At 41.4% G+C, this 25,023-nt stretch overlaps 1 protein-coding gene across 4 annotated transcripts in view; it reads right to left on the reverse strand.

Moving 5' to 3' along the window:
* TRIP12 (thyroid hormone receptor interactor 12) overlaps positions 1-25,023 on the reverse strand; it is a 172,410-nt gene that overhangs the window by 46,097 nt on the left and 101,290 nt on the right. For all 4 annotated transcript variants that reach the window (XM_054040670.1, XM_054040669.1, XM_054040673.1 and 1 more), the window contains 15 exons: positions 21,905-21,997; positions 21,554-21,715; positions 18,891-18,959; positions 18,631-18,796; positions 17,676-17,793; positions 17,371-17,527; positions 16,349-16,502; positions 15,458-15,686; positions 14,530-14,648; positions 13,723-13,930; positions 12,503-12,603; positions 12,090-12,264; positions 11,389-11,530; positions 9,910-10,101; positions 8,584-8,735 (listed from right to left, as the gene is read on the reverse strand). In XM_054040670.1, the coding sequence (XP_053896645.1) occupies positions 8,584-8,735; positions 9,910-10,101; positions 11,389-11,530; positions 12,090-12,264; positions 12,503-12,603; positions 13,723-13,930; positions 14,530-14,648; positions 15,458-15,686; positions 16,349-16,502; positions 17,371-17,527; positions 17,676-17,793; positions 18,631-18,796; positions 18,891-18,959; positions 21,554-21,715; positions 21,905-21,997 (2,237 nt within the window). The remainder of the gene's footprint in view (positions 1-8,583; positions 8,736-9,909; positions 10,102-11,388; positions 11,531-12,089; positions 12,265-12,502; positions 12,604-13,722; positions 13,931-14,529; positions 14,649-15,457; positions 15,687-16,348; positions 16,503-17,370; positions 17,528-17,675; positions 17,794-18,630; positions 18,797-18,890; positions 18,960-21,553; positions 21,716-21,904; positions 21,998-25,023) is intronic.

Here is a 25,023-nt window from a genome sequence, read left to right on the forward strand (position 1 = left end):
GCAGTACTCAAACAAGGAGGAGGGTGTGAGGTCTTAAGTGGCAGAGCCAAACAAAGGACTGCTGTTCCAAAAGATGTATAAGCAGAGGAATCCTGTGCCTGTCTAGCAAATGTAGCTGTCTCAAATACCAAATAGAAGCACCTCTTGAAGCCATGCCATAGATGTTGCTTGCGCTCTTGTGGAAAACTCTTACCCCGTAAGGAAGGGGATGATTAGACAGCTGATAGAGCAAAATACAGCCTGAGATTCATTTCGAGACTATAACCTGACCCTGGACCCTTTCTGCTCAGGCAGCTTTTTTTTGTTTTTCCTGCAGGTAAAGGTTAAGGCAGGTCTAACATCGAGGGAATGGAGCCTCCTTTCTTTGGAGGATGCGTGAGGTTTGGAAAGAACACAGGTAAGTGGATAGACTGAGTAAGGTGAAAGACTACTCTGGGGGTGAATTTAGGATGTGAATGTAGTGAAACAACACACAAGGACAATCCATGATCAATGCCCCAAACTCACCAGTCCTCCTGGCTGAGCTGATTGCTACCAGGAATGCAACCTTTATGGAGGAGAAGATAGACATGGAGCAAGAAGCTAATGATTCAAAAGGAGGTTTGGTGAGTACTTAAGAGAACAAGGTTCAAATCCAGAGGTGAAAGTAAGCCAGTACGGTCTGGTACGGCGTATTGGCAAGAGCCAGTAAGCCATGCCGGACTGGACCGGCTTCCCTGGCTGTGATTTAAAGGGCCCAGGGCTCCAGCCGCTGTGGGGAGCCTTGGGCCCTTTAAAGCGCCGCCGGAGCTCCGGCAGCCAGGCTCAGGTGGGGATTTAAAGGGCCCGGAGCTCCGCGGTGGCCGGAGCCCTGGGCCCTTTAATTCGCCCCTGAACACCGGGACTGCCAGCCGCCTCTGCAGCTGGTAGCTCTGGGGTGATTTAAAGGCCCTGGGGCTCCCAGCCAGAGCTGGCGCCCCAGGGCCTTTAAATATTGAAAGGCCCCGCCTCTTCCGGTTGAGGCCACGCTCCCCACTCAGGACTCTGGCGTACCGGTAAGTCCTTTAAGTTACTTTCACTCTTGTTCAGTCCCATTGAGGAGTAGGCTCTTTTTATAGGCAGAAAAGTACTGATTAAGCCTTTCCATAACCTCCTAGACAGAAGGTTAGGGTGCCTAATGTTGCTGTTCCCAAGTCAGGGGACCAGTAAATGTAGAAATAACGATTGTTGCCGAAGCCGACATGCATAGGATATTAGGGAACCAAAACAGTGTGGGCCAGTTTGGGGCAATGAGAGTAACTCATGACCTGTCCTGCAGAATCTTGCGCAAAACTCGAAGCAGGTGTTGTAGTGGAGACAAGGCAAAGGTCAGATGATCTGACCATGGAAGGAGTAAGATTGTCACCCTCTGAGTGTCGACCTAGGGCTCTCGTGGAACAGTATATGTCAGGGAGACAAACAGGTCCATGGTGGGGGCTCCTCAGGGATCAAAAATATTGTTTACCCCAGAGTTATGAAGCTCCCACTCGTGATTGACCGCAAGTTTTCTAGTGCATTCTGGTTTCCTCGGAGGTAGACTGCTGACAAGATAATCCGACTGACAATACACCAGTTTCACAGACTGATTGCTTCTGCGTACAGGGGTGCAGAGCTCACGCCTCCATTTTTGTTACTATAAGAGACTTTTGAAGTTATCGGACATTGTGAGGGCATGGTGATCTTAAACAGAAGAAAGATTCCAACTGCTTGTAGCTGTAGAACATTGACATGCATCCTGAATTCAAGATGTCCAGGTACCTTGTGCTGTACTGTTGCCCATGGGAGCTCCCCAACCCAATAGGGATGGGCCTGTAATGATCATTCTGTCTGGTGCAGAGGTGAGGAAGGAAACGCAGATGCAAACCTGATGGGGATTCTTCCACCATGACAGGGACTATACCCCTTTGATAGGAACAGCACACTATGGTGCTAATGGACTGTCAGTTTGGCAGGTACACAATTTCAAGCCACACAACAAAGACAGTCTTGCAAAAGATGATGTAAGTGCACAAGGCCATATGGCCTAGAAGAGAGGTTTTAATAGGCACTCTGGTGTTGGTTATGAAGTGATCTGCGGTGATGTTCACAGCCTGAATCCTATTTCTCTGCAAGTCAGTCCTTGCAGTGATGGAATTTAAGGGCATCCCGATCAAGTCCAAAGTGCGTGCAGGGGTGACAATGGAATTTTTGGTGTTTATGCTCACACCCAGGGAGGAGAAGAGTTGTAGCATTGTCCAAGTAGATGCCTGGGGCTCTTGGCATGACCTGGCAACAAGGAGCTAATTGTTGAGGTAAGGGAAGACAAACTATGATATCTAATATAGGCTTCTATGACAGAGAACATCTTGGGAAACTCACCAGCCTGGGAGCGGTAGCAATGAGGAAAGGGCAACTCTCTACTAAAAGTGGTCATAACCATCTATCTATCTATCTAGGAAAGCATCAGTGAGTGGGATAGATGTCCTTGTGAAAATAGGAGTCACTCATGTTGAGAGCTGTAAGCTACATCTTTTTCCGGGGATAGAATTATAGATGCTAACGTGACCCTGTGAAACTTGAGTTTGCCAATAAAGCAGTTAAAATGGCAGAGGTCAAGAATAACAGGTCTGCAATTGCCTCTTTTTGGTAATTAGGAAATATGCCGAGTAAAAACTACTCCTTTAACTAAAGAGGAACCCATTCTATCACTCCTCACTGTAAGCGTTTCCACTTCTTGTCTGAGAATGTTCTCATGAGAGGGGGTGGGAAAGAGGATTCTGGAGGGGGTAGGGGCACAAACTAGTGGATAGCTGGAATAGAGGATGCTGAGCACCCATTTGTCTGCTGTTATTGCACTCCAGGTGTGCAGAGTGCTAGACAACCCCCAAAAGGCATATGGAAATTGGGAAGTGTTGCATTCAGTTGTTTGCAGCTCCTGAACTCCAGTCAAACAATGTTTAGCTGAGGGTTAGGATTGGCATGAGGAATCCACTGCAGCTCTCTGACTCTTATGGTTCATAAGGTCTCTGATGGAAGAACTGCTCAGCCATTGGTCTAGGCTTGTTGCCAGTGGAATTTTCTCTTTGTGGCAGGTGTATTTATCTCCAAAGAGCAGATGGTGCGCTTGGAGTCCTTTAAAGTGTGTAAGGACGCATCTGTCTTCTGATTAAACAGGTTCTCAACGATGTTCTGGACCCTCCCTGGGAAACTCCAAAACATGGAGCCATGACTCCATACAAATGATAGTGGCAGTAACCATTGCCCTGGAAGATATATCAGCCACATCTACTGCTGATTGGAGAGCAATCCTGGCACCATTTTGTCTTCCTCTATGAGAGCCTGGAAATTAGCTCTGTCCTGCTGTGGAATACTATCAATAAAGTCAGTGAATTTCAAATAGTTCAGGAAGTCTCACTTCTCCTGAACTAGAGGCTAGAAGAAAAGACCTTCCTTCCCAGTAAGTTGAGATGCTTGCCATCCTGATCAGTAGGGGTACTACAGGGGTGCTGCTGCCTAGATCTCTGTGGCAGCTTGCACCACTAAAGAATTAGGAGCAGGGTGAGAACACAAATTTCACTCTCTTGGCTAGGACATAGTACTGTTTCTCTCCCCTCTTAGTGGTAGGGGTGTAAGTAGCTGGCGTATGCCAGACCACTCTAGCTGGGTTCAGGATGACTTTGTTAATCAGGAGTGCTACTCTAGTAGAGTCAGAGGACTGAAGGATGACTCAGCACTTGTGTTGAGGATTCTGAACCTCAAGAGGAATATGCAGCTGCCCTGCTATTCTGCAAGAGTGTTCCTGGCACTATTTACAGTCACCGGGGGGGGGAAGGGGGAAAAGAGGCACGGGGGGAGAGAAGAGAAAAACAAGATTGAGACATCAAGTCATCACTTCATCTGGCAATGAAAACAGCAATCTCATCAGATCCAGTGGAACTGCCACTTACTCCTCCTCCTCCAAAGGGTCCAGAAGTAGCTCCAGTTGTCCCCTCAAAGTGAAGGGGACGGGCGACTCCCTAGAAGACCGGATAAACTCTGCAGGATGGTATTGGTCCCATGGCCCTCATTATGGCCAATAGGGTGGACTGAATGGGGGTTGTGGTGGTCCCCACGGCATTGGATACCAACGGTTCCAAGTTTCAGAGTAGCAGCCGTGTTAGTCTGTATCCGCAAAAAGAACAGGAGTACTTGTGGCACCTTAGAGACTAAAATTTATTAGAGCATAAGCTTTCGTGGACTACAGCCCACTTCTTCGGATGCATATAGAGTGAAACATATATTGAGGAGATATATATAGACACATACAGAGAGCATGAACAGGTGGGAGTTGTCTTACCAACTCTGAGAGGCCAATTAAGTAAGAGAAAAAAAAAAAACTTTTGACGTGATAATCAACCTAGCCCAGTACAGACAGTTTGATAAGAAGTGTGAGAATACTTACAAGGGGAGATAGATTCAATGTTTGTAATGGCTCAGCCATTCCCAGTCCTTATTCAATCCTGAGTTGATTGTATCTAGTTTGCATATCAATTCCAGCTCAGCAGTCTCTCGCTGGAGTCTGGTTTTGAAGTTTTTCTGTTGTAAAATAGCCACCCACAGGTCTGTCATAGAATGACCAGACAGGTTAAAGTGTTCTCCTACTGGTTTTTGAGTATTTTGATTCCTGATATCAGATTTGTGTCCATTAATTCTTTTGCGGAGAGACTGTCCGGTTTGGCCAATGTACGTGGCAGAGGGGCATTGCTGGCACATGATGACACATCACATTGGTAGATGTGCAGGTGAACGAGCCCCTGATGGTATGGCTGATGTGATTAGGTCCTATGATGATGTCACTTGAATAGATATGTGGACAGAGTTGGCATTGGGCTTTGTTACAAGGATAGGTTCCTGGGTCAGTGTTTTTGTTCAGTGATGTGTGGTTGCTGGTGAGTATTTGCTTTAGGTTGGGGGGCTGTCTGTAAGAGAGGACAGGTCTGTCTCCCAAGATCTGTGAGAGTAAAGGATCATCTTTCAGGATAGGTTGTAGATCTCTGATGATGCGCTGGAGAGGTTTTAGTTGGGGGCTGAAGGTGACAGCTAGTGATCTGTTATTTTCTTTGTTGGGCCTGTCTTGTAGGAGGTGACTTCTAGGTACTCGTCTGGCTCTGTCAATCTGTTTTTTCACTTCAGCAGGTGGGTATTGTAGTTTTAAGAATGCTTGATAGAGATCTTGTAGATGCTGGTCTCTATCTGAGGGATTGGAGCAAATGCGGTTATATCTTAGAGCTTGGCTGTAGACAATGGATCGTGTGGTGTGTCCTGGATGGAAGCTGGAGGCATATAGGTAAGTGTAGCGGTCAATAGGTTTCCGGTATAGGGTGGTATTTATGTGACCATCGCTTATTAGCACAATAGTGTCCAGGAAATGGACGCTTGTGTGGATTGATCTAGGCTGAGGTTGATGGTGGGATGGAAATTATTGAAATCATGGTAGAATTCCTCAAGGGCTTCTTTTCCATGGGTCCAAATGATGAAGATGTCATCAATGTAGCACAAGCAGAGTAGGGGCATTAGGGGACGAGAGCTAAGGAAGCATTGTTCTAAGTCAGCCATAAAAATGTTGGCATACTGTGGGGCCATGCGGGTACCCATAGCAGTGCCGCTGACTTGAAGGTATATATTGTCCCCAAATGTGAAATAGTTGTGGGTGAGGACAAAGTCACAAAGTTCAGCCACCAGGTTAGCTGTGACATTATCAGGGATGCTGTTCCTGGTAGCCTGTAGTCCATTTTTGTGTGGAATATTGGTGTAGAGGGCTTCTACGTCCATAGAGCTAGGATGGTGTTTTCTGGAAGATCACTGATGGATTGTAGTTTCCTCAGGAAGTCAGTGGTGTCTTGAAGATAGCTGGGAGTGCTGGTAGCGTAGGGTCTGAGGAGAGAGTCCACATAACCACACAAGCCTGATGTTAGGGTGCCAATGCCTGAGATAATGGGACGTCCAGGATTTCCAGGTTTATGGATCTTGGGTAGCAAATAGAATACCCCTGGTCGGGTTCTAGGCATGTGTCTGTACAGATTTGTTCCTGTGCTTTGTCAGGGAGTTTTTTTAGCAGATGGTGTAGTTTCTTTAGGTAATCCTCAGGGAGATCAGAGGATAATGGCCTGTAGAATGTGGTGTTAGAGAGCTGTCTAGCAGCCTCTTGGTCATATTCCAATTTATTCACGATGACGACAGCACCTCCTTTGTCAGCCTTTTTGATTATGATGTCAGGGTTGTTTCTGAGGCTGTAGATAGCGTTGTGCTCAGCATGGCTGAGGTTATGGGGCAAGTAATGTTGCTTTTCCACAATTTCAGCCTTTGCACGTTGACGGAAGCAATCTATGTAGAAATCCAGTCTGTTTCGACTGTCCGGAGGAGTCCATCCAGAATCCTTTTTATTGTAGTGCTGGTAGGGGGGATTCTGTGGGTTAGTATGCTGTTCAGAGGTATGTTGGAAATATTCTTTGAGTCGGGGACGTCGAAAGTAGGATTTTAGGTCACTGCAGAACTGTATCATGTTCGTGGGTCTGGATGGACAAAAGGAGAGGCCCCGAGATAGGACAGACTCTTCTGCTGGGCTAAGAGTGTACCTGGAAAGATTAACAATATTGCTGGGTGGGTTAAGGGAACTACTATTGTGGCTGCTTGTGGCATGTAGCAGTTTAGATAGTTTAGTGTCCTTTTTCCTTTGTAGAGAGGCAAAGTTTGTCTTGTAAATGGCTTGTCTAGTTACAAGTTCCAACGGTTCCAAGGCAGATGATGAGGTGGAAGTTGGTTCCAAGCTGACCATGGTGTTACACACTTTACCAGTCTGCTTGGAGGAGAAAAAGCATAATGGTTCATCAGGCGGTTCAGAATCTCCCAATGAGGCGAAAACAGATTCTAGTTTCAATGACCATATCACTGGAGGGAAATCATAGCCCAAAGATGGAATGGGAGACATACTGCTTCCAAAGGCTGGCTCCCCTGTCATAACTTCTCTCAAAAGGGAAGGACCCAAAAGAGTGGGAGACTCCAGATCTGGAAGAGCTAAGACGTCCTCAGGGGGACTGTAGGTCTTGGCTTTTCCCCAGAATGAGAGTGATCCTGGCTGCCCAAACTACTGGAGCCACAATAGAGAGTATGTGTCACAAACACTGAAGACAAAGATGGAACCACGGGTGATCGATGCTCTCGGCTATCTGTCTGTCAGTGCCAGTGCATCCTGGGGTTTGTGCCAGGGAAGTGCTGGAGGCACCGGTACTGCCAGATTGTGAACTAGTGCTGATGGAGCCCTAGAGTTGTGGGCTCTTATCATATCTCCAAGACTTATGACATACTCAATTCTCTTGGGCTGAGCTAGTGCTTGGTTTTTGCAGGGCTGGATCAGATTTTTTCCACATGGATTTGGAGGAAGACTTAGACTAATGTTACGAGAACACGCCCTGCTCTCCTGACAAGACCCTGCTGAGGGATCTATGTGAGTAGATTCCTTCACTCCTGATTTGGACCTTGTGGCAGGAGGCACATGCCTTGCTGAGTCAGACTGATGTATGGGGACGGATCCCCCAACATGGGTCAGATTGTGGCCTCACAGCCTTTTACATTATGTGCTTCCTAAGGCAAAGCTCCTGTCCTTCCTGGGCACAGCTGGGGAACAAATGGCAAATACTGAGCCTTGATGTGACATGGGCTTCCCCAAAGCAGTACAAGCAGCATTGGTGGTAACCGCTGATTGAGAAGAACAACAACAGGCAGGAAGCACAAATTTTTAAGCCTGGACTCATGGGCATAGTTCAGTACCCAAACAGGGTACAGAAGGAGGGAGGGAGGGAAAGGTGTGCTCACCAGGTCAGGGAAATGGACTAACCTCATTCAAACACTAAAACAAAACAACAAAATCTTTAAAACTCTAGAATATAAAAACTATTTACAAATATCTAAGTATCTTTTTAAAGATAAAGCTGAAGCTTGGGACACCGGAAGTTCTGCCCCAGACCATGCAGATGTGAGACGGAACTGGAGACACAGTGGGTCCATCCTGCCCCACCCTTTATCTCCTTGGTCGGAGGCATGGCGCACATGCAGACCACCGGACAGCGCTTTCAGAACTCTCCAGCTCCTGAGCACGTATACCCACGGTGGAATACTCATTGGGACCAGCACTTGAAGAAAAATATTGATTTCTCACTTAGCAGTAAATCCATTTTCCTCTGACTAAACTGAGAGACAATCTTCAGTTTAGGTTTAAGAGAATTAATCCACGAATATGCCAAGTTTTTATGCAGTAAAAGCAAGTTTGAAGAGTTTCAGTTTAAAAATTTGCAAATAAGTATTATGCACCTCCACCTATAATTTATATTTTAAAATAGTCTTCTTGAGATTCCAGGTTCAATGCTCACTCACTATGGTTATATTTACAACTGTTAGTTGAAGACAAATGCCAGTTGCATAATTGCTCCCTTTTTCTTTGAGAGAGGCCAAAGTTTTCTATTGCCTCTTGAAACTTTACCAACATTGGGACAAGTGCTAGAAACCAGCAATTTCCAGCAAAAAGGGGTTACCTGAGCATTAAATCCTTACCTGCTCCCTGTTCCATTTCCACTTGGAAAATCATGCACTTTGACAGGAAACTGCTCCATCTGACTGAGACAGTTGTTCATTTTGTGAACTAATGCCAACAAGGGTGCATTTCCTACTGGCTCTAATCTTCCAAGAGATTCTTCTTCAGGAGGCTGAAGTTGAAGGCAACACATTTTTTAGTTATATTTTCTATTGAACAGCTTTGTGAGCGTTAATATGTTAATTTAGCCATATTGTTATGCAAAATAGTTTACTTTAGCTAATAATGCACCAGTGTTCTCTGAAGCTGCTAAGTGCAAAAACTGACAGCAATACTTATAGATCACTAATTATTTGTTACTAGCAGGTTCTCTCTACTGCATTTCCAGAATAGCACATTGTCACTTAATTTTTAAAAAAGAAAAAAATTCACAACTTAAATGTGTTTAGATAATGGGCTTTACAAATTATTGCACAGACTGGTTCACGTGGACAACTGCTTAAAAACAGAGGCTGTTCAGATTTTTGATTTGCCTTACTATAAACACTGATCATATGCTAAAGTATACAGAGTTTTCTACAGACATGCTCTTCCAAGTGTCCTTCATTTGATATTGAAGACTGGAATAAAATTGGTACATACTAGGTCTTAAAAAGATCTTATGCATTCTGAAACAATGTAACAATTAAGATTTTTTTTAAATGCAGTGTCTCTTGAAATTTCTACAATATTAAGATGACCTAATTGTCGACAAAGATAACCAAAACTGCCAAACAATTTGCTACACAGAATGACATCTTTACTTCTAAGTTTACTAGAACCCAGTAACAGCCTTACATATTTAAAATATTCACACTCCTTCCCACCCTTTTAAGCTATGGACATTAAGTTTAATGGAAGTTTCAGATCATTCTTACACATTTTCATCTTTCAATTGTGCTTTTCTTTGATGAGCCAAACCAATCACTTACATTACTCCCAAGAGAAATGAACAGAAACAGTCAATTGCTATTGCCTGAATGTCCCCCCTATTCAATATGTGCATCTTATCCAGTGGCTCTCTTGGTCTCCCCAGAGGCAATTGACCATTCTAGAAAATGGTATCACCTGTTGTGTGGTACTTCCCCAGTAAGTACAGTCTGTATCAGAGAGGAACAACAGTAACTCTGAACTTAAGCAGGCCACATTTTTTTTTTTTTTTTTTGAAGTTGTCATATTAGTAAAATGCCAATGAGGCACTCTCATGCTCTGAAGGTAGGGAGGTTGCTGGACTGCAAACAATCATAAGGAAGATATATATTGCTCACTACATAAAAACACTAAAATGAAAAATACATTGAACTTACTGGAGAAGAAAAAAACACATGAAGGAACCTTTTTAATCTGACATCCCTGCTTACAGCATCTTTTTCACTTTTCGATGTCAAGTAAAGCAGCAGCTGTTTAACAAAACCACTATGCTGGATTTCGAACGAGGAGACATCAGACTCAGAGACTATGCTACGGATTTCTACAAGGCACTCAGCTCCACCATCCACCTGAAAAAAAAGCATATTAGGGTAAGGTTCTGTACTTTAGTACCCCCAGGAGAACACCCACAATTAGTATTGCCCAAAACAGTGATTTTATTTACATTTTCCTGCTGCTGAAAGGAAGACCTATACAAAAGGGGAAATAATGATGGAAAATTGTGCAACTTACTACAGGCAAAGCACTGACAATTCTGTACTAAGTAAGTGAACTGAAAACACAGGAAAGTAATTTCTATAATTGAAATGAGAAATCTTAGATATTACTTCTAACAATATTTAGTAGCAAGATCACAGTTTGTCCCATTTAGAAAAAGGAGCCACTAATACAAAAAAGTTATACAAGGTGCTGTTGTGTGTTTCTCAAAATACAAAAGGAAAGATATTTAATGTTCTGCATTTCATAATGTTTTCCCCCACCATGCTGTGTAGGTCACTGTTTCCAGTTTAAGTGTGTGTGGATTTTAAATTAACTTGAAGCCTGTGCCATACAGTCCAACAAGAATCTCAACTGTAACAGCTGCCTTGCTTTTAAGGCGGTCAAGGAGACAAATACAGCACAGGAGTTGTTTTGTTCTAAAACTAGAATCTAATTTCTGAGTGGATCCTAAATTTGGCCAAGATGAAGGAGTACTACTACCTCTTCAAGAAAATGCTATGCTTTCGCACTCATCTCTCTGAAGTCCTAATCATGCCACAGATTCTACTATGAAATTTTCAAAAAAATTGATCTGAGAGAAATTTAATAGTGCTTTACAGCCATTTAATTATAGGAATTTTAATAACTGAAAAAGTGCTACACCGCTACCTCGATATAATGCGACCCAATATAACAAATTCGGATATAACGCGATAAAGCAGTACTCCGGGGGGGGCGGGGCTGCGCACTCCAGTGGATCAAAGCAAGTTCAATACAACGCAGTTTCACTTATAACGCAGTAAGATTTTTTTGGCTCACGAGGACAGCGTTATATCGAGGTAGAGGTGTATTTGAAAAATCATTAATGGGGAAAAATAAGAATTAGAAATGAAAGTTAAGTCACTTAAGAACTTATACAGAAGTAAGGTTTTTTGATACATTAAGTTTCTCAAATAGTACTGCTGCACTTTTATTTGCATACTAAAACTCCTTTGTTACGAGGTGATGGCTCTTGGATAGCATAACTAGGATGATGTTTGAGACACTATCTAGAGAAACTAATAAGTACTTCCTTATGAGCATAGCAATTCTTTTCCCACTTAACCCTTTTCATTGCCTCCAAAAACCCCCTTCCAAATCAAGTTTCCATTTCTAACCTGAAGGTTGAGTTGTTCAGTTGCAGTGCAAAGTCTCTGTAATACATTTAGTGCAGGATTGCTTCCATCCATGTTTTCAGAGTTAAAATAACGCTCCACAAATTTATGGGCTTGTTCCTTAATCCAACCCTTAATTTTCTCTCTGCAAGAAAGTATATAAGAACAAGCTGATAATGCATGCCACTTTTAACATTTGCGCGCGCGCACACACACACACACACACACACACACACACACAGCAAAACAAGTGTAACAAGTTTTCAGATGATATGCAAGTAATGCTTGGGAGATGGGGAGCAACAATTCCCATGTATGTGATCTCTGACCACAATAAAGTGCTCCTTCTCGCCAGGACAAACCTGTAGAAAGCTCTCCCATGGCATCCATTTTCTCCATATCACAGTTCTTTCCCCCCCCAGGTCTAAACTTTCCACTCACCAGGCACTCCTCTTTCCTACCTATTCTCTTTCAATTTCTACTCTACTTCCTTTCCCTCCCCTTCTCCTCTACTTATCAACTTTTCACCCCCCCCCCCAACCTTATTTTCTTCCTCTCCCACACATGACTCCACTGCTTGCTCTCACCATTCACCCAAAGAGGCTAATTGCTGAAATTCAGGGTATTAAGTAACATTTTAAGTAGTTTGATTTAATCCTTACTGAACAGAGTTTTACTTCTTAGAACAGAATGTATTACGTTACCTGTTGTTGGATATGGTGTCCTTTGAGGCAGCCCTTGCAAGACCACTGACTCCTGCTGTGCGTGCTGGTTCAATGTTGTTGCTATTGGACTGTGTGCTTAATCTCCCCCAAGTTTTAGGATTCAAGCTTGCCAAGAAGGAAGATTTAGGAGACTGAGTAGTTGTGGGGCTTTTAGCTTGGGGGCGGTGGGGAGTGAGGGGAGAGGAAGGGGAGAGAAAAGGAATAGGATAGAATTAAAATTAAAAAACACATTCAGAGATACCCAAGTTTCCAAGACTCCTCTGTTACACTGTCAGAAGTATTTAGTACACATTAAATATTTGAGATTGATTAGTGGGCACAACGTGTGTCTCTTTTCATTTATCTAATAGTCTTCATGGACTACTTTGCAGTCTATTCTAAAACTAATTTACCTTGATTGTCTACTTTGTCATCATCTCTTGGAGGTGAATACTTTGGCCTTCTGGGCCCACGTTTTGGCAGTCGTTTTCTCTTTAAAACATCACTTAGTCGGCTGTCAAAAGTTAAAAATAAGGAGCATATTACATCTACTTTTTACTTCATTGGAATGTGCTTTTCAAAAAAAACAAAAACAAAAACCAAAAACAAACACACCAAATCTCATTGTTACATAACAACCATGAAACATCTAACTGCTGATCTCTGGGCACCCACAGAATGGCAGCATACAATTCACTTAGTTTGGGATCAATATTCCCAGTTTTTGAATGACTAAGAACTTAAACATTGCACTTCCAAGTCTATTTGGTGGCGTTACGACTTAAGACAACAGGCTGACTTATGTCACCTTTCCTATTTTAATGTGCCAATGTATTTAAACCTTTAATATTAAAAAATAAACAAAGTAATAAAATAGTCGATTGCCATCAGACATTTACAAGTTTTACTAAGTATTACAGCAAGTGCTTTCACAAGGATTCCCCTTTTTCTGTTTCTTTCCCTCCTAGCCACCTTCAAAAAGGCACCACACATGGCACCAACCATTCCTTTAGAGCTGGGCAACACTGCCCTCAAAATGGAACAGTAGCCCTCATGCTTTCAGCATCTTCTGGTCTCTTAAACTATGCAATACTAGGGTATGTTGCATCTGTTTACAACAAGATTATCAGGTAGCTAATCACATTTAATACACTTAAAAGAAAATTGACAAATGACAACTTGAACATTATGAAATTTTACTTCCTTAATGCAATACACTAAATTGAAGTGCATTGTTGCTGCAGCAGCCAAAGTCAAACACTTTTTTCCAGGATTTTCAAAGTGTTGGTAAAATAATACAGGAAACTTGAGTAAATATTACTTTTGTCTATACACAGGTAATTGGAGATCTTGATTATCTAATCATGACAAATTGTGTGTTATGTGAACAAAAATAAATTTAAGATGAAAATCTTGATTGTGTTACTGATCAGTGTGATATTTACTTAACTACAGACTACAGCCATAAAGCAGTGTAGTGTTCTTGCCTTTGGCATTCATAAAATATTAATAGCTTTCAGCCTGATCTTTAATGATTCTGAGCAACACAACTGCCATTGCAGTCAGAGTTTTGGGTCATTGCTGACTCTCAGAATCAGGCCCTTCTTCAAACACACACAAATTGAACACTTACCCCTGTGGGCTCAGATCCAGAGAGTCTTCCCGGCTGTGTTGTAAGCTAGGAGACCCCAAATCTGCAGTTGCATTACCGGCAGAGGTGGCTGTCCCAGTGCTTATTGTTGTAGTGGTACCCAGCGTTCCTGATCCATTAGTGCATGCTTTTGGTGGGCTCGTCAGCAAAGCCTCAGACTCTGCTAGATTTTTCACTTGGTGCATCACCCCTTTCCAAAGTTAAAAACAAAGTGTTTATGCTAATTTTTAGACATGCAACTCTTGCAAATATCGATATGTACCCCCTCCCCTAATTGTATTTAACAGTATTTTGAAAGTATCCCTTAAACTTCATAGAAAGTATATGGTTATTGTACTAGTCAGGATATCCAAAAAGAAAACCAGTGTCAAATTGTCATAGGAATGGCAGAGAATATCAGTAGATTGGCAGGAAATCCAGACTTTTAAAAAATATGATTACTTGGTATATGTCAATGTAATTTCAACAAGTATTCTTAAAGTCTAAAAATAAATCTGCTTGCTTCAAATAAGTCTGCTAAAACTAATCTGAAAAACTTTCAGAAAAACAAGCATTTAATGCCAAGAAAAGGTTGATTACCTTCTTCCCCAGTCATATGGCTAAGGAAAAATTTGCATGGATTTCCCCTTATATTATTTTTATAGTAACCTCCATTTCTTGAACATGGTAGAGGTCTAATTTACACAGTTTAATAGCATAAGCGCTCAATTCATGTCTAAGAAACATACATTAGAATTTTGCTTATTACCTCAGATTAAGAGTAAATAATGAAAAAAAAAGTACATTTACCTTCTCTTCTGAAGTAAACACTAAAAATGTCAGGTAATTTTTGCATTAAGATCTCTGCCATCTGAAGGGCTCCAACTACTATCTTAAGGTCTTGACTTGACAGCATGGAGGCAATATGACTAAAACAGAAAATGTCTGCTTTAAAAAGTTTGATTTCTCAAAGCTTTTTAAAATAAACCTTATTTATTAAGTTAGATCCTCTAAAAATATAGAGAGTAGCAAAGTCAAATGCAAATCCCTGTATCACATCTTATTTTTACATACAAATATTAAAAAAGCTGATGGCAAGGGTGGCATAACTTACAGTTCCCTTAACCGGCTATATCTCTATGCTTAGTCAGGCATGTGCACACATGCACGCATGTTGGCGGTGGTGGGAATTAGAAAAGATTCATCCCACAGGCAGGAAGTGGTCCCTGAAGAAGTTTAATTTCCATGAAGAGCTGTTAATTCAGTGCATTGCCTCCTCACATATTAGGCTGCTCTGGTCCCTAAATCCATTCCTAGGATACCAAGTTGGGGCTGCTTTGTGCTAACACTAACTCAGCTTATACATCTTCTGCTATACGGGTCCTCTTTTATAGTCTGCACCATCAGAATACTAGAGTTAATCTGTGCCAAAATTTGTAGGTAAGTTGGCTCAATATTTTAGTTTTAGAAACTAAGGAAATGCTTGACATCACTATTTGACTATTCTAGTCAGTGTAACTAGCATCTATCCATAGTGATTCTTTGGTTAAGATGTTTAAAAAAATGCTTACAGTTGGGCTCCTAAAAGCATATTTAGACACCATTTGATTTTCAGAAGTGCTGAACACCTACAGGTCAATGTGAACAGCTTTGTTCTCATCTCAGTACTTTTGAGAAATAAGGTTAATGCCCAAGCGCTTTTTTAAAAAGGTTCGTTCACAAGCACAAAGAAACCCACCTCGAAACGGCATGATTTTTCAGTACATCCTTCAGAAGTTCAGCATCAGCAAAATAAATGATCCTAAGAATTGCTCTAAGGCACTTGTGTCTAACAGCAGGTCCAGCGGAAGAGCTGTACACTTCATAAAGAACACCAAACAATGTTTTAATAAAGGATTTAGCCAATTCTGGGTCCTCTTTCATTAGCTGTGCTCGAGCATCATCCTTCTTTAATTCTGAATGTCCACCTAGAAAAGAACACAGAGAGGACACCTGAGTCACTGTGCAGTTCACTTCACTTTCACTCTGGCATTTGCCTCTTTTTTAAAACTGAAGTGGCAAGTTTAATCTCTATTTAAATTCAAGACAAAAGAATAAAGTTGTTTTAACAGATACATGACACTTCTGGTGGATCTAACACATTTATAAGAAGGTATCCATCATAGTATTCTACTCTTGAAATATACAGTTGGGAGTTTATATCAATATTTCTTACAATAAGTTTTTGAAGTAAAGTGAAGCAAGTCTTCAGAATTTAGATGTTTAAAGAAAGTTTACTATCCTCATCTAAGACTACCCACACTAAGAAAATGGTATATTCTTCAGAAAGCGGCAGGGGAGAATAATCTATTCCAACCTCAAGTTTGCCAACTTACACACAGCAGCTGATAAAAATCTCTGGAACTACTTCTAGTTCATGGAATTAATATTGTGATTTATTAAGACATTTTAGTCAATAATTCACCTCTGGCTTAAATGTAGCCTTGACTCAAGTAATCAAAATAAAGTTTGAAGTCCCAAATTCAAAAACATACAATTCTGATTAGCTGAGAAACAGATAGCACATTGAGCAATATAGTATAAATAAGAGACAGCCAGAGATGCAAGATAACTCAAAAGCAGTACTTACTGGTATTACTATTGGCCAACGGGTTAGGTTTTCTCTGAATGGCACGTGCTGTTCCAGTGTCTTCATTGATTTGCTGCATAGAATTGAAGTCAATAGTATAAACACGCCCCAGGGTAGACAGACTTATCTCATCCTCCCCAACCTGATGAGCTGCCTGAGAATGAACAAACACAAAATGAAGCAATTTAAAGATAGAAATACTGACAGGTAAGAGGTCATTTTATAAATAACCTTATGTCCCACAACGGATGGGAAACAAAACAGAATGCTATGTCCCATTTTACAGTGTGCTGAATGATAGCTTGCTTAGAAATTCTGTCTGACAGATATATTAGCATGTTAGAAAACTTTCAGAAAACTGTCCTTGACGTAAAGGCACTTTTCCATTTAAAAATGAGAGTTTAATCATCCTACCTGGTCTTGCTCCATAAAGGAACTATGACTCCTATAAACAGTAGTTAGCAGTTGGGATGAGATACCTTTTGAGAATTTCCAATGATTTGATCATGTCCTTGTGCATTCTGGATTTGTATCCTACCTCAGGATTCATATCCCAAGACAAATGAAAGTTAAGAGCTTGGATGCCTCACCTCAAAATCCTAAAAGGCACTGTCTGCACCACCCTTGGTTACTAAATAGCTCTCAGTACAAAATAAGGGTCTCAGTTGAGGCCTTTAGGTCCTGCTGAAGTGAAAATTCAGAGTACTCTGACTGTTCTGTGAACAGCAAGATTAAGAGATATTCCCAGAGTGAGAGCTCTTAAAATCAGAGGTGCAAAAATGCAAGGTTCTGATAAACGCATTATACAAGTAGCTGACTAGATGTTTAATAATTCACCCGGTTTTGAAGGAATACAGAAATACTGCATAATCAAGCATTTAGTTTCACATTTCAAGTATGAAGCTGTGATAAGGTTAGCACTTATATTAGCCAGTGTACAGTTTTACAACGACGGAGAAGCGAAGCAGCATTCAAACCCGTACACCAACGGCTATACTTAAAACGTATGCTTGAAATACTACCTCAATTATCCGGCTATCAATCCTGTTGTAGGGATGCCAGAGACCCCGGTCATCTCGCCACTGCCAAATTGCCCCATCTGTGTTTTGTGCATTTCCTTTCTTTAGCATAGTATCAACAGCAAAGATTCCTTCTTTAGGCAGGCAAGGCATCAGTTCACTGAAAAGAACATCAGATCAACTTTTGGTAACACTAATTCTTTTATGTACCAGCATTAGTAGTTTGAAAACTATTAGCATTCATTTCAGTAATCATGAAATTAGTATGTCAACCAAACTTAAAACATAAGATTGTGTTGAAGACTTACCATATAAGAGAAGTAAGCTCATAAAGTTCTTGAGGGCTTCGTGGAACAAGATCAATTTGTTCTTGACAACTCCCATTTGAAGCTCCACAAAGGAGGAAGTGAAGTGTTTCTGCAATATCTTTAAATAAATTGTTTTATAGTACAGTATTGTCACGGGGTCAGAGGATAGTACCCTGATGTGATAGACACTGTACAGAATAGACAGTCCCCGCCCTAAAGAGCTTACAGTCCAAATAGAAGACAAAGGGTAGGGAAAGGGATAGAACATACAGTGATGGTTCGCAAGTGCCTTTAAAATTTTTTTTTTTTTTTTTTTTTTTTTTTTTTTTTTACAGGGGGTTTAGTTAAACAGAAAGAATGTAAGAGAGGGAAGACTGATAAGGAGGAGATGGGGATAGGGATAGAGAAGGCAGGAGGGGAGCATGCAGAGTACTGAGGCTGAGGTTAGAAAGGGGAGGGGGAAGTTGGAATAAAAGCCAATCAGCACAGGGGGAAAGAATGTTCTAAGCCAGAACTGCAGACAACAGCACAATGACACTGATGTTCTTTCACAGTATTTCTTAAGAACAGTGCTTATTTAATGCAAACTTTCCCACCCAATAAACGTAGTTGGAACAATTACTTGTAGTAACGTTGTGATGGAATTAGTTTAAGTAACTAGTATTGACTCAAAACTAGTTTAAACCTCCAGTGACAGTTGAAAGTTGAAGATAAAAAGAATTAAATTCTTTTATTTAATTACACTGCGAACCAAACTTTGTATCCCAGTCAAAATATTGTGTCACTATTGCTTTTTCCTTATTCCACATATTTCTATAGGCAAGTGTGGTATATTATAGATTATGGAGTGTTTAATAAAGTCAGTAACATTTATGGACATTATGCTTCCCATTCTAATCAAAGTACCATGCCTAACTAACTAACTAACAAGTACAGGAAGAACACATGCACTTACTTTGCTTCATAAGTTGAACTGCTAGCGTAGGACAATTGGAGCACATTAAGGAAAACATGCGCACCACCATGATGAACATTCCTGAGCTCAGGATGGGAGGAGTCACTACCAAGAGTTGCTGAATATTTGTGAGCAAATCCTTAGAGGCAACCTGCTGAAGCAAATTCTTAAAGGGGGGGGGGGGGGGAGGAAAAGAATTTAGAAAATTCTATTCTGATTAAAAACATTTTTAAAAAAAGCACAAAAGAGAAACTACTTACCTCCTCATGTTGGAAATTGTCCACTAGCCGTGCAAAACAGAGACAAGTGCTTTCTACTGACTTTTTGTCCTATTAAAAAACAAAAAACACACAAAAAACATATTGAAAGATATTCTAGAGCTTGTATTAGATACAATTCTGCATGAAGTCCCCTTCCTCCAGGAAAACCCATCACTGAAACCCTACTTGTAGTAGCTTCCAATCTAGAAGTGATAAACTAACCCTCAAATTCTTTATGCCAAGAACACCTTCCCCGAACAGATTTCTTGGTATGGCTCACCCTGTAAGTCTATTAATTGAACCCAAGAATGTTACTCCATTTTAGATTGCAAAATACGAGATTAATATATTCACACAATTTCTCAAAAGTGGACAACCTAGAACAGCCTTAATGCTAAAGTTTAAAAATTTAAACAAGGATATACAGATACCACAAAAGACTGAAGTCTCACAGCGTGAGGTCAATCCTGCTTCCCAGGAGAAAAAAAAAAGTCACTTCTCCCAAAATCTTTAACCGTTTTCTAGTCTTTCTGTAATTTTGCTTCAAAGTTGCTCCTACATATAGCTTCTCCAATTGCCTTCTGCCAAATTGCTGAAATTATGCCAAATCAAACTTCTGTTTTTTGTGTGAGTAGTCATGTTTGCTCACTCACCTACATGCATCTCATCCCCAGTTTTTCTACCTTAAAAAATAACCTGGTGTATACTTACAGCATATACAAAATTAGTAATTTTAATTTAACATTAGTATGCACATTAGGACATAAGTTACTGGTTTTGCCAATTATAGATGCCTCTTGCCAATACATACATTATTCCATTACCCCAATAAAGTTTTAGTACTGAGTATATTCACACATCATACACACTTATAACCCTCAACGCTATAAAACTTAGTGTCACCTTAAAAAAAAAAAAAAAAGTCTTAACTCACACTGATCCGCCTCATTAAAGTAATCAGTAGAAGTACCATGCTGCCAAACCTAGAGAGATCATGGTCAGAGCAACTGAAAAAAATGTTACTTAACTTACAGCAAAACTCTGGTTCAAGATGCTTTTATACACAGATTCCACTTATGGGGCATGTGTGCCCCGTGAGCACAAGATCAGATTCTTTTGAACAGCACTATCTGCTGGGGCCATGCCTGTGCCCTGAGCAGCCTCTTGCTCCCTGTAGCAAGAGGGCTTAAAGGGCAGAGTGGCCACAACCTACACCAAGTTCCTTAGATTATAAAAATCCCATTGAAGCAGGACTCCTATGTGCAGGGATGGACAGTGGATCATGGAATCTGTGTGGATGCAACATCTGAAAGAACCTTAGTTTCTGTCAACTGTAGACTGTTCTCTCTTCAGGTGATTATCAACACAGATTATACACTTGGTGATTAACAAGCAGTTACCCTGGCTAGAACATGGATAAGCTGAAGCCTACCAAAACTAAGATGCAACCCAGAAGCTTACACCTGTCAATCAGTGGCTCAAGCGCCACACTGGTGTTCTTCATCTCTCTGATATGGGGAGGTTACCCAAGCAGACCACAGAGGCTGCCTGAACCCTAGTGGAATGAGCTACAACCTGTCAAGGTGGACTTTTCTTGGCCAAAATTTAACAGGAAGTCCCACTTGGAAGTCAGCGCTTGATAAATTTACCACTATCAAAAAATACCTGAAACAAGGGAGAATAAACTAAGACAGGGGAGAGATCCTTGTAGAGGAGAAACATCACTACTCTGTCCTGAAACTTCTAAAAGTATCTGGCAAAGAAAAACTTAATTAAAATGTCCTAAAAGTGTGTGTGTGGGGGGGGGGGGAAGAATGCTAAATACTCTCCAAGAGCAAGGAACACTGACTATAAAGAATTCTTTCTTGCAGCCATGGGTGGTAGGAAGGAATTGATTGTGGGTTGCAGGTGTCCTGCCCTTTATGTCCTCAGCTACAGGGAGAGATAGGGATCTCAGGGGGCAGGCCTGGGCCCAAGAGACACTGCTGTTCAAAAGAATCTGAAATTTGATTGGGCAATCATTCAAAGAAAAGCTTCTGAAAATCAAATTTATAGTTGGATAAGGTATGTATTAATCTGAATATGTAGCTTTGTAAAAGCTATTCACCAATTTTTACCATGGATCGCAGAAATTCTGAGGAAACTAACTTTTAAAATTAAGTCCACTGCTCACAAAACAAATTATCCATTGTGCAGCTTTATATTTCCTTTTAGGATCCTACTTCCTATGTGATTGGAAAAAGTATCAAGTAGCAACTTCAGAAACGTTGTTGTCTGAAAGTGCCTGTCTGCAATGGATGACTGCCTAAACAAGTTTTCCTCATCTCCATTGACAGGATATATTAAGTCTGATTTGAGACAATAGGTCATATTTAAATACTAATATTGTATTGATTCTGCTGGCAGTTTACATAACTGCCTAGCCATAAGAGTTTGCAATACATCGGCCTAAAAATCTTCTAGGGTTTTGTTTTGTTTTCCTGCTTCCACCCTTCTTGTCATTTTAAGTAGCATTTTGTCAGTTCCTTCTTGTTCTTTGCCAACATGATGAAAGAGCCCCAAAACATTACAAGTATAAAATTTAGACTAAGAGAGCTACAGGCAGCTTCATGCCTCCATAGCATGTCAAAATGACTAGTCAATGTTTTATAATGGCTTCTTACCTGATGGGTTAGCCTTTGTGTAAGCAGTGGCAGAGAATCTGCAACAAAGTGAAACTCATCAGGTGTGATGCTCTGGCAGCAGTTGGCAGCAATAGCTAGTGCATTCCTCTGGGCATTTATGCTGAAGAACTCCAGATACAGCAGACAGTCTGCCAACCCACCCTATAATACAGAAAGCTGTTAAAGAGAAGTATTCTCTGTCAGTGGCAATACAGTGACAGAAATTTCTGGGCTTTAAATTACTCTTTGGGAAGAATTTGTGCACCACTCAGTTTGTGGTCTAGGAGCCATCAAGAGGAAACAAACTTCAAGCAAGTATCCTTTTCCTTTCTATTAGGGAAAAATACTTACTGCCTGCAGAATAGCTTTACTATGTCTGCGTGATAACATCTCCAGGGCAGTCAGTGCCTGCTCTGCCACATCAATACACTGAATAACTTGCAGCTAGAACAAAAGAAAGTAATTAAATGAGTTATCAGTTATGGATATCAGCCTCTAGAAACTGACTTGACAAGAATAAAAATTCCAATCTACATTATTAATATTTCCCACCCTATTAAGTTAAATTTTCTACTTTATGACAGTAGTAGGTTTAATGACTTTCTACTGCAAAGTAAGATAAAAGCTGAGTTTGAGTTAACACTCTACCTTACACATTGGATTCTTTCAGAAATTTCATTATCTTAACCAAAATAAAATAAAAAATAAAAAAGTACTTCTAATGTAACTGAAGTGTTTCTTTGTAGTACAAATTGTAGGTAATACAGTACACATTTAGCGTTTGAAGATATATTTACATTTCCGCATTGAATTAGAGAAACAAAACTCAAATCACAACTAGCTTCATAATACTTTATTCCCCCAAACAGACTTCGGGTTGATTTTAGGGGCTTTCCTAAAGCAAATGGGCTCTAAAACCTGTGCTATGGCAAACCTGCTTTAAAAGCTTTTGGGAACTGGAGAAAATGTTGGATGTTGTAATGAAACAACAACTATTGTTAAGGAATCCACAAACAACAACCTAACACTTAAATGCATACCCTCACACATCTGCCTTGCAACCGGATTTCCTCTAGGTATTAAATTTTAACCAGGAGTACACGTTCGTTAGTCTGTTGAAGTGTTGGTCTTGGAACACACTGGGTCCTAGTCAGCAAAGTTTGACATGCAGTTTACCAAATGAAGGAAGGAAAAGCTCCGGAAAAAACTGACTGACAACCGAGATGATCAGAGCTGGAGGCCAAGACCTCCAGGAAACCCTTGCTCAGAGGTTTAGCCATTACTTGGAAATACAGAAGATACCATCTGGTTGGAAGGAGTCCAACACATTTTGCTGTACAAGAAGGGCAATCGTGAAGATCTAAAGAACTATTGTCCAATATGCCTGCTCTCATGTCTACAAACTGTTCACCAAAACAACAACAAAAAGTGACTCTCACAGAGTCTGGACAGACAGCAGCTAAAAGAGCAGGCAGGTTTTCAGAGGAATTTCAGCAGAACGGACCATATCTTCACTATAAACCAGCAATTGGAGCGCTCAAGAGAATACAAGTTCCCTTTATGCATTGCCCTCATCGACTAAGAAAAAGCGTTTGACAGCCTAGAGATCAGTGCCATGCTGAAAGCTCTTGCAGAGCAAGGCATTGACACAACTACATCAAACTACTAAAAGAAGAAAACTCTGACTGCGCTACAGATGATCTCACGTTGATTGCCGAAAACACTATCAAACTACAGAAAATGCTACGAGAACTCAACACAAAATGCAGCCAATTTGGACTGAAAGTGACCCACTCAAATGAAATTTATGCAGTCTTATGCCTTGCCAAAAGGCCAAATAATAGTCAAGGGGGAATAAATAGAAGAATTTTAACTACACCTCTACCCAGATATAACGCTGTCCTCAGAAGCCAAAATCTTACTGCGTTATAGGTGAACCGCGTTATATCAAACTTGCTTTGATCCACTGGAGTGTGCAGCCCTGCCCCCTCCAGAGCGCTGCTTTACCGCATTATATGCGAATTCGTGTTATATCGGGTTGCGTTATTTCGGGCTAGAGGTGTATATGCTTAGTTGAGCCAAGAAATTAACATGTGTCACAATCAGGGAGGTGAACTCTCGTGAACAAAGAAAGCTGGTTGGCGCACGCATTCAATTCTATCAAGGATATCCTCCATGGAAAAACCAACAAGGCAACACGCGCCAACCTCTTCAACTCAACAGTACTGCCATCAATGTTGTATGAGAATGAAACATGGGTGCAGACAAAGATAGAGGAGCAACAACTGTGTCATGGAGAGGACGATGGAAAGAAGAATTCTGGAAATTTCAATCCGCGACCGAGTGCCCAATGAAGTGATCAGACAGCAGATTGGAGTGCAGGACATTGCTGTTGAAAGCAGGTACAGTAAAATGCGATGGACCGGGGATATAGCTAGGCTCACTGACAATTGATGGACTGCAGCAATTGCCGAGTGGTTTCTACAGAAACTGAAATAACCACTCAGCCAACCTCCAAAAGTTTATCATGGGAAAAGTTTATCGTGAAAAAAGGTATGGCCGCACATGGAGAAGGAAGGCCAGGATAAGAGAAGAATGGAAGACATATTGTGATTGGCACAATCTATATGAGGACTGATGGATTGAGCAATCAAGGTCATTAATTATAACAAACAAATGGTATTGTTTCACCTAAAATTTGCATGCTACAGAATCACAAGTGTGCAAAGTCATCATGACACAAACAAGCTGCAACCCAAAATCCACTTTAGCAAATATTTACTACTGAGAGAAAAAAACGGGGGGAGGGGCCAAAATATTTTTAAAATTCTGCAAAATTTATTCATCAATAAATAAACGTGGCGCCAGCATGGCAGTGGGGAGCACAGGGCACTGGTTTCACTGAGGTAGGAGATCACGCCAAAGCCCCCACCTCCCCCAGTACAGGGACTCGCCAGTGAGGCTGCACCCAACCCGGACACAGGTCAAGGGCTGGGCCTGCCCCGAAACATACTGGGGCCCTGTCCCTCTGCCCCAGGCGCATAGATGCTGGAACTAGAGGTGCAGGAGGTGCTGCATTATACATTATAGTGTTTCCATTATATACAGGGTTTACAATTTGTTTTGATGGCTCTCAGCACCCCTACTATAAAAATTGTTCCAGCACCCCAGGCCAGGCACACCAGGTGGGGGTGGGTAGGCTCAGCCCAGCAGGATCCAAGTGTGGAGCGGTTTAGTGTGGGGGGTATCCAAGTGTGGTGTGAGAAGTTTCTGTGTGGGGCAATCTGGGTGCGGGTGGCTCAGTGGGAGATCTGGATGCACAAGGGCTCATTGTGGAATTCCAGATGAAGGGGCAATTGGACTCTACAGGGGATCCAGGTGAAGGTGGTTGGGGCTCACGGGCAGGGGGCCAGGGCTCGGTGGGGTGGGGGTGTCCGGATGCGCAGGGCTCAGCGGGAGGGGGGTTCTGG

This window comes from Malaclemys terrapin, chromosome 9, assembly GCF_027887155.1.
Source record: "Malaclemys terrapin pileata isolate rMalTer1 chromosome 9, rMalTer1.hap1, whole genome shotgun sequence".
Taxonomy (NCBI): Eukaryota; Metazoa; Chordata; order Testudines; family Emydidae; genus Malaclemys; species Malaclemys terrapin.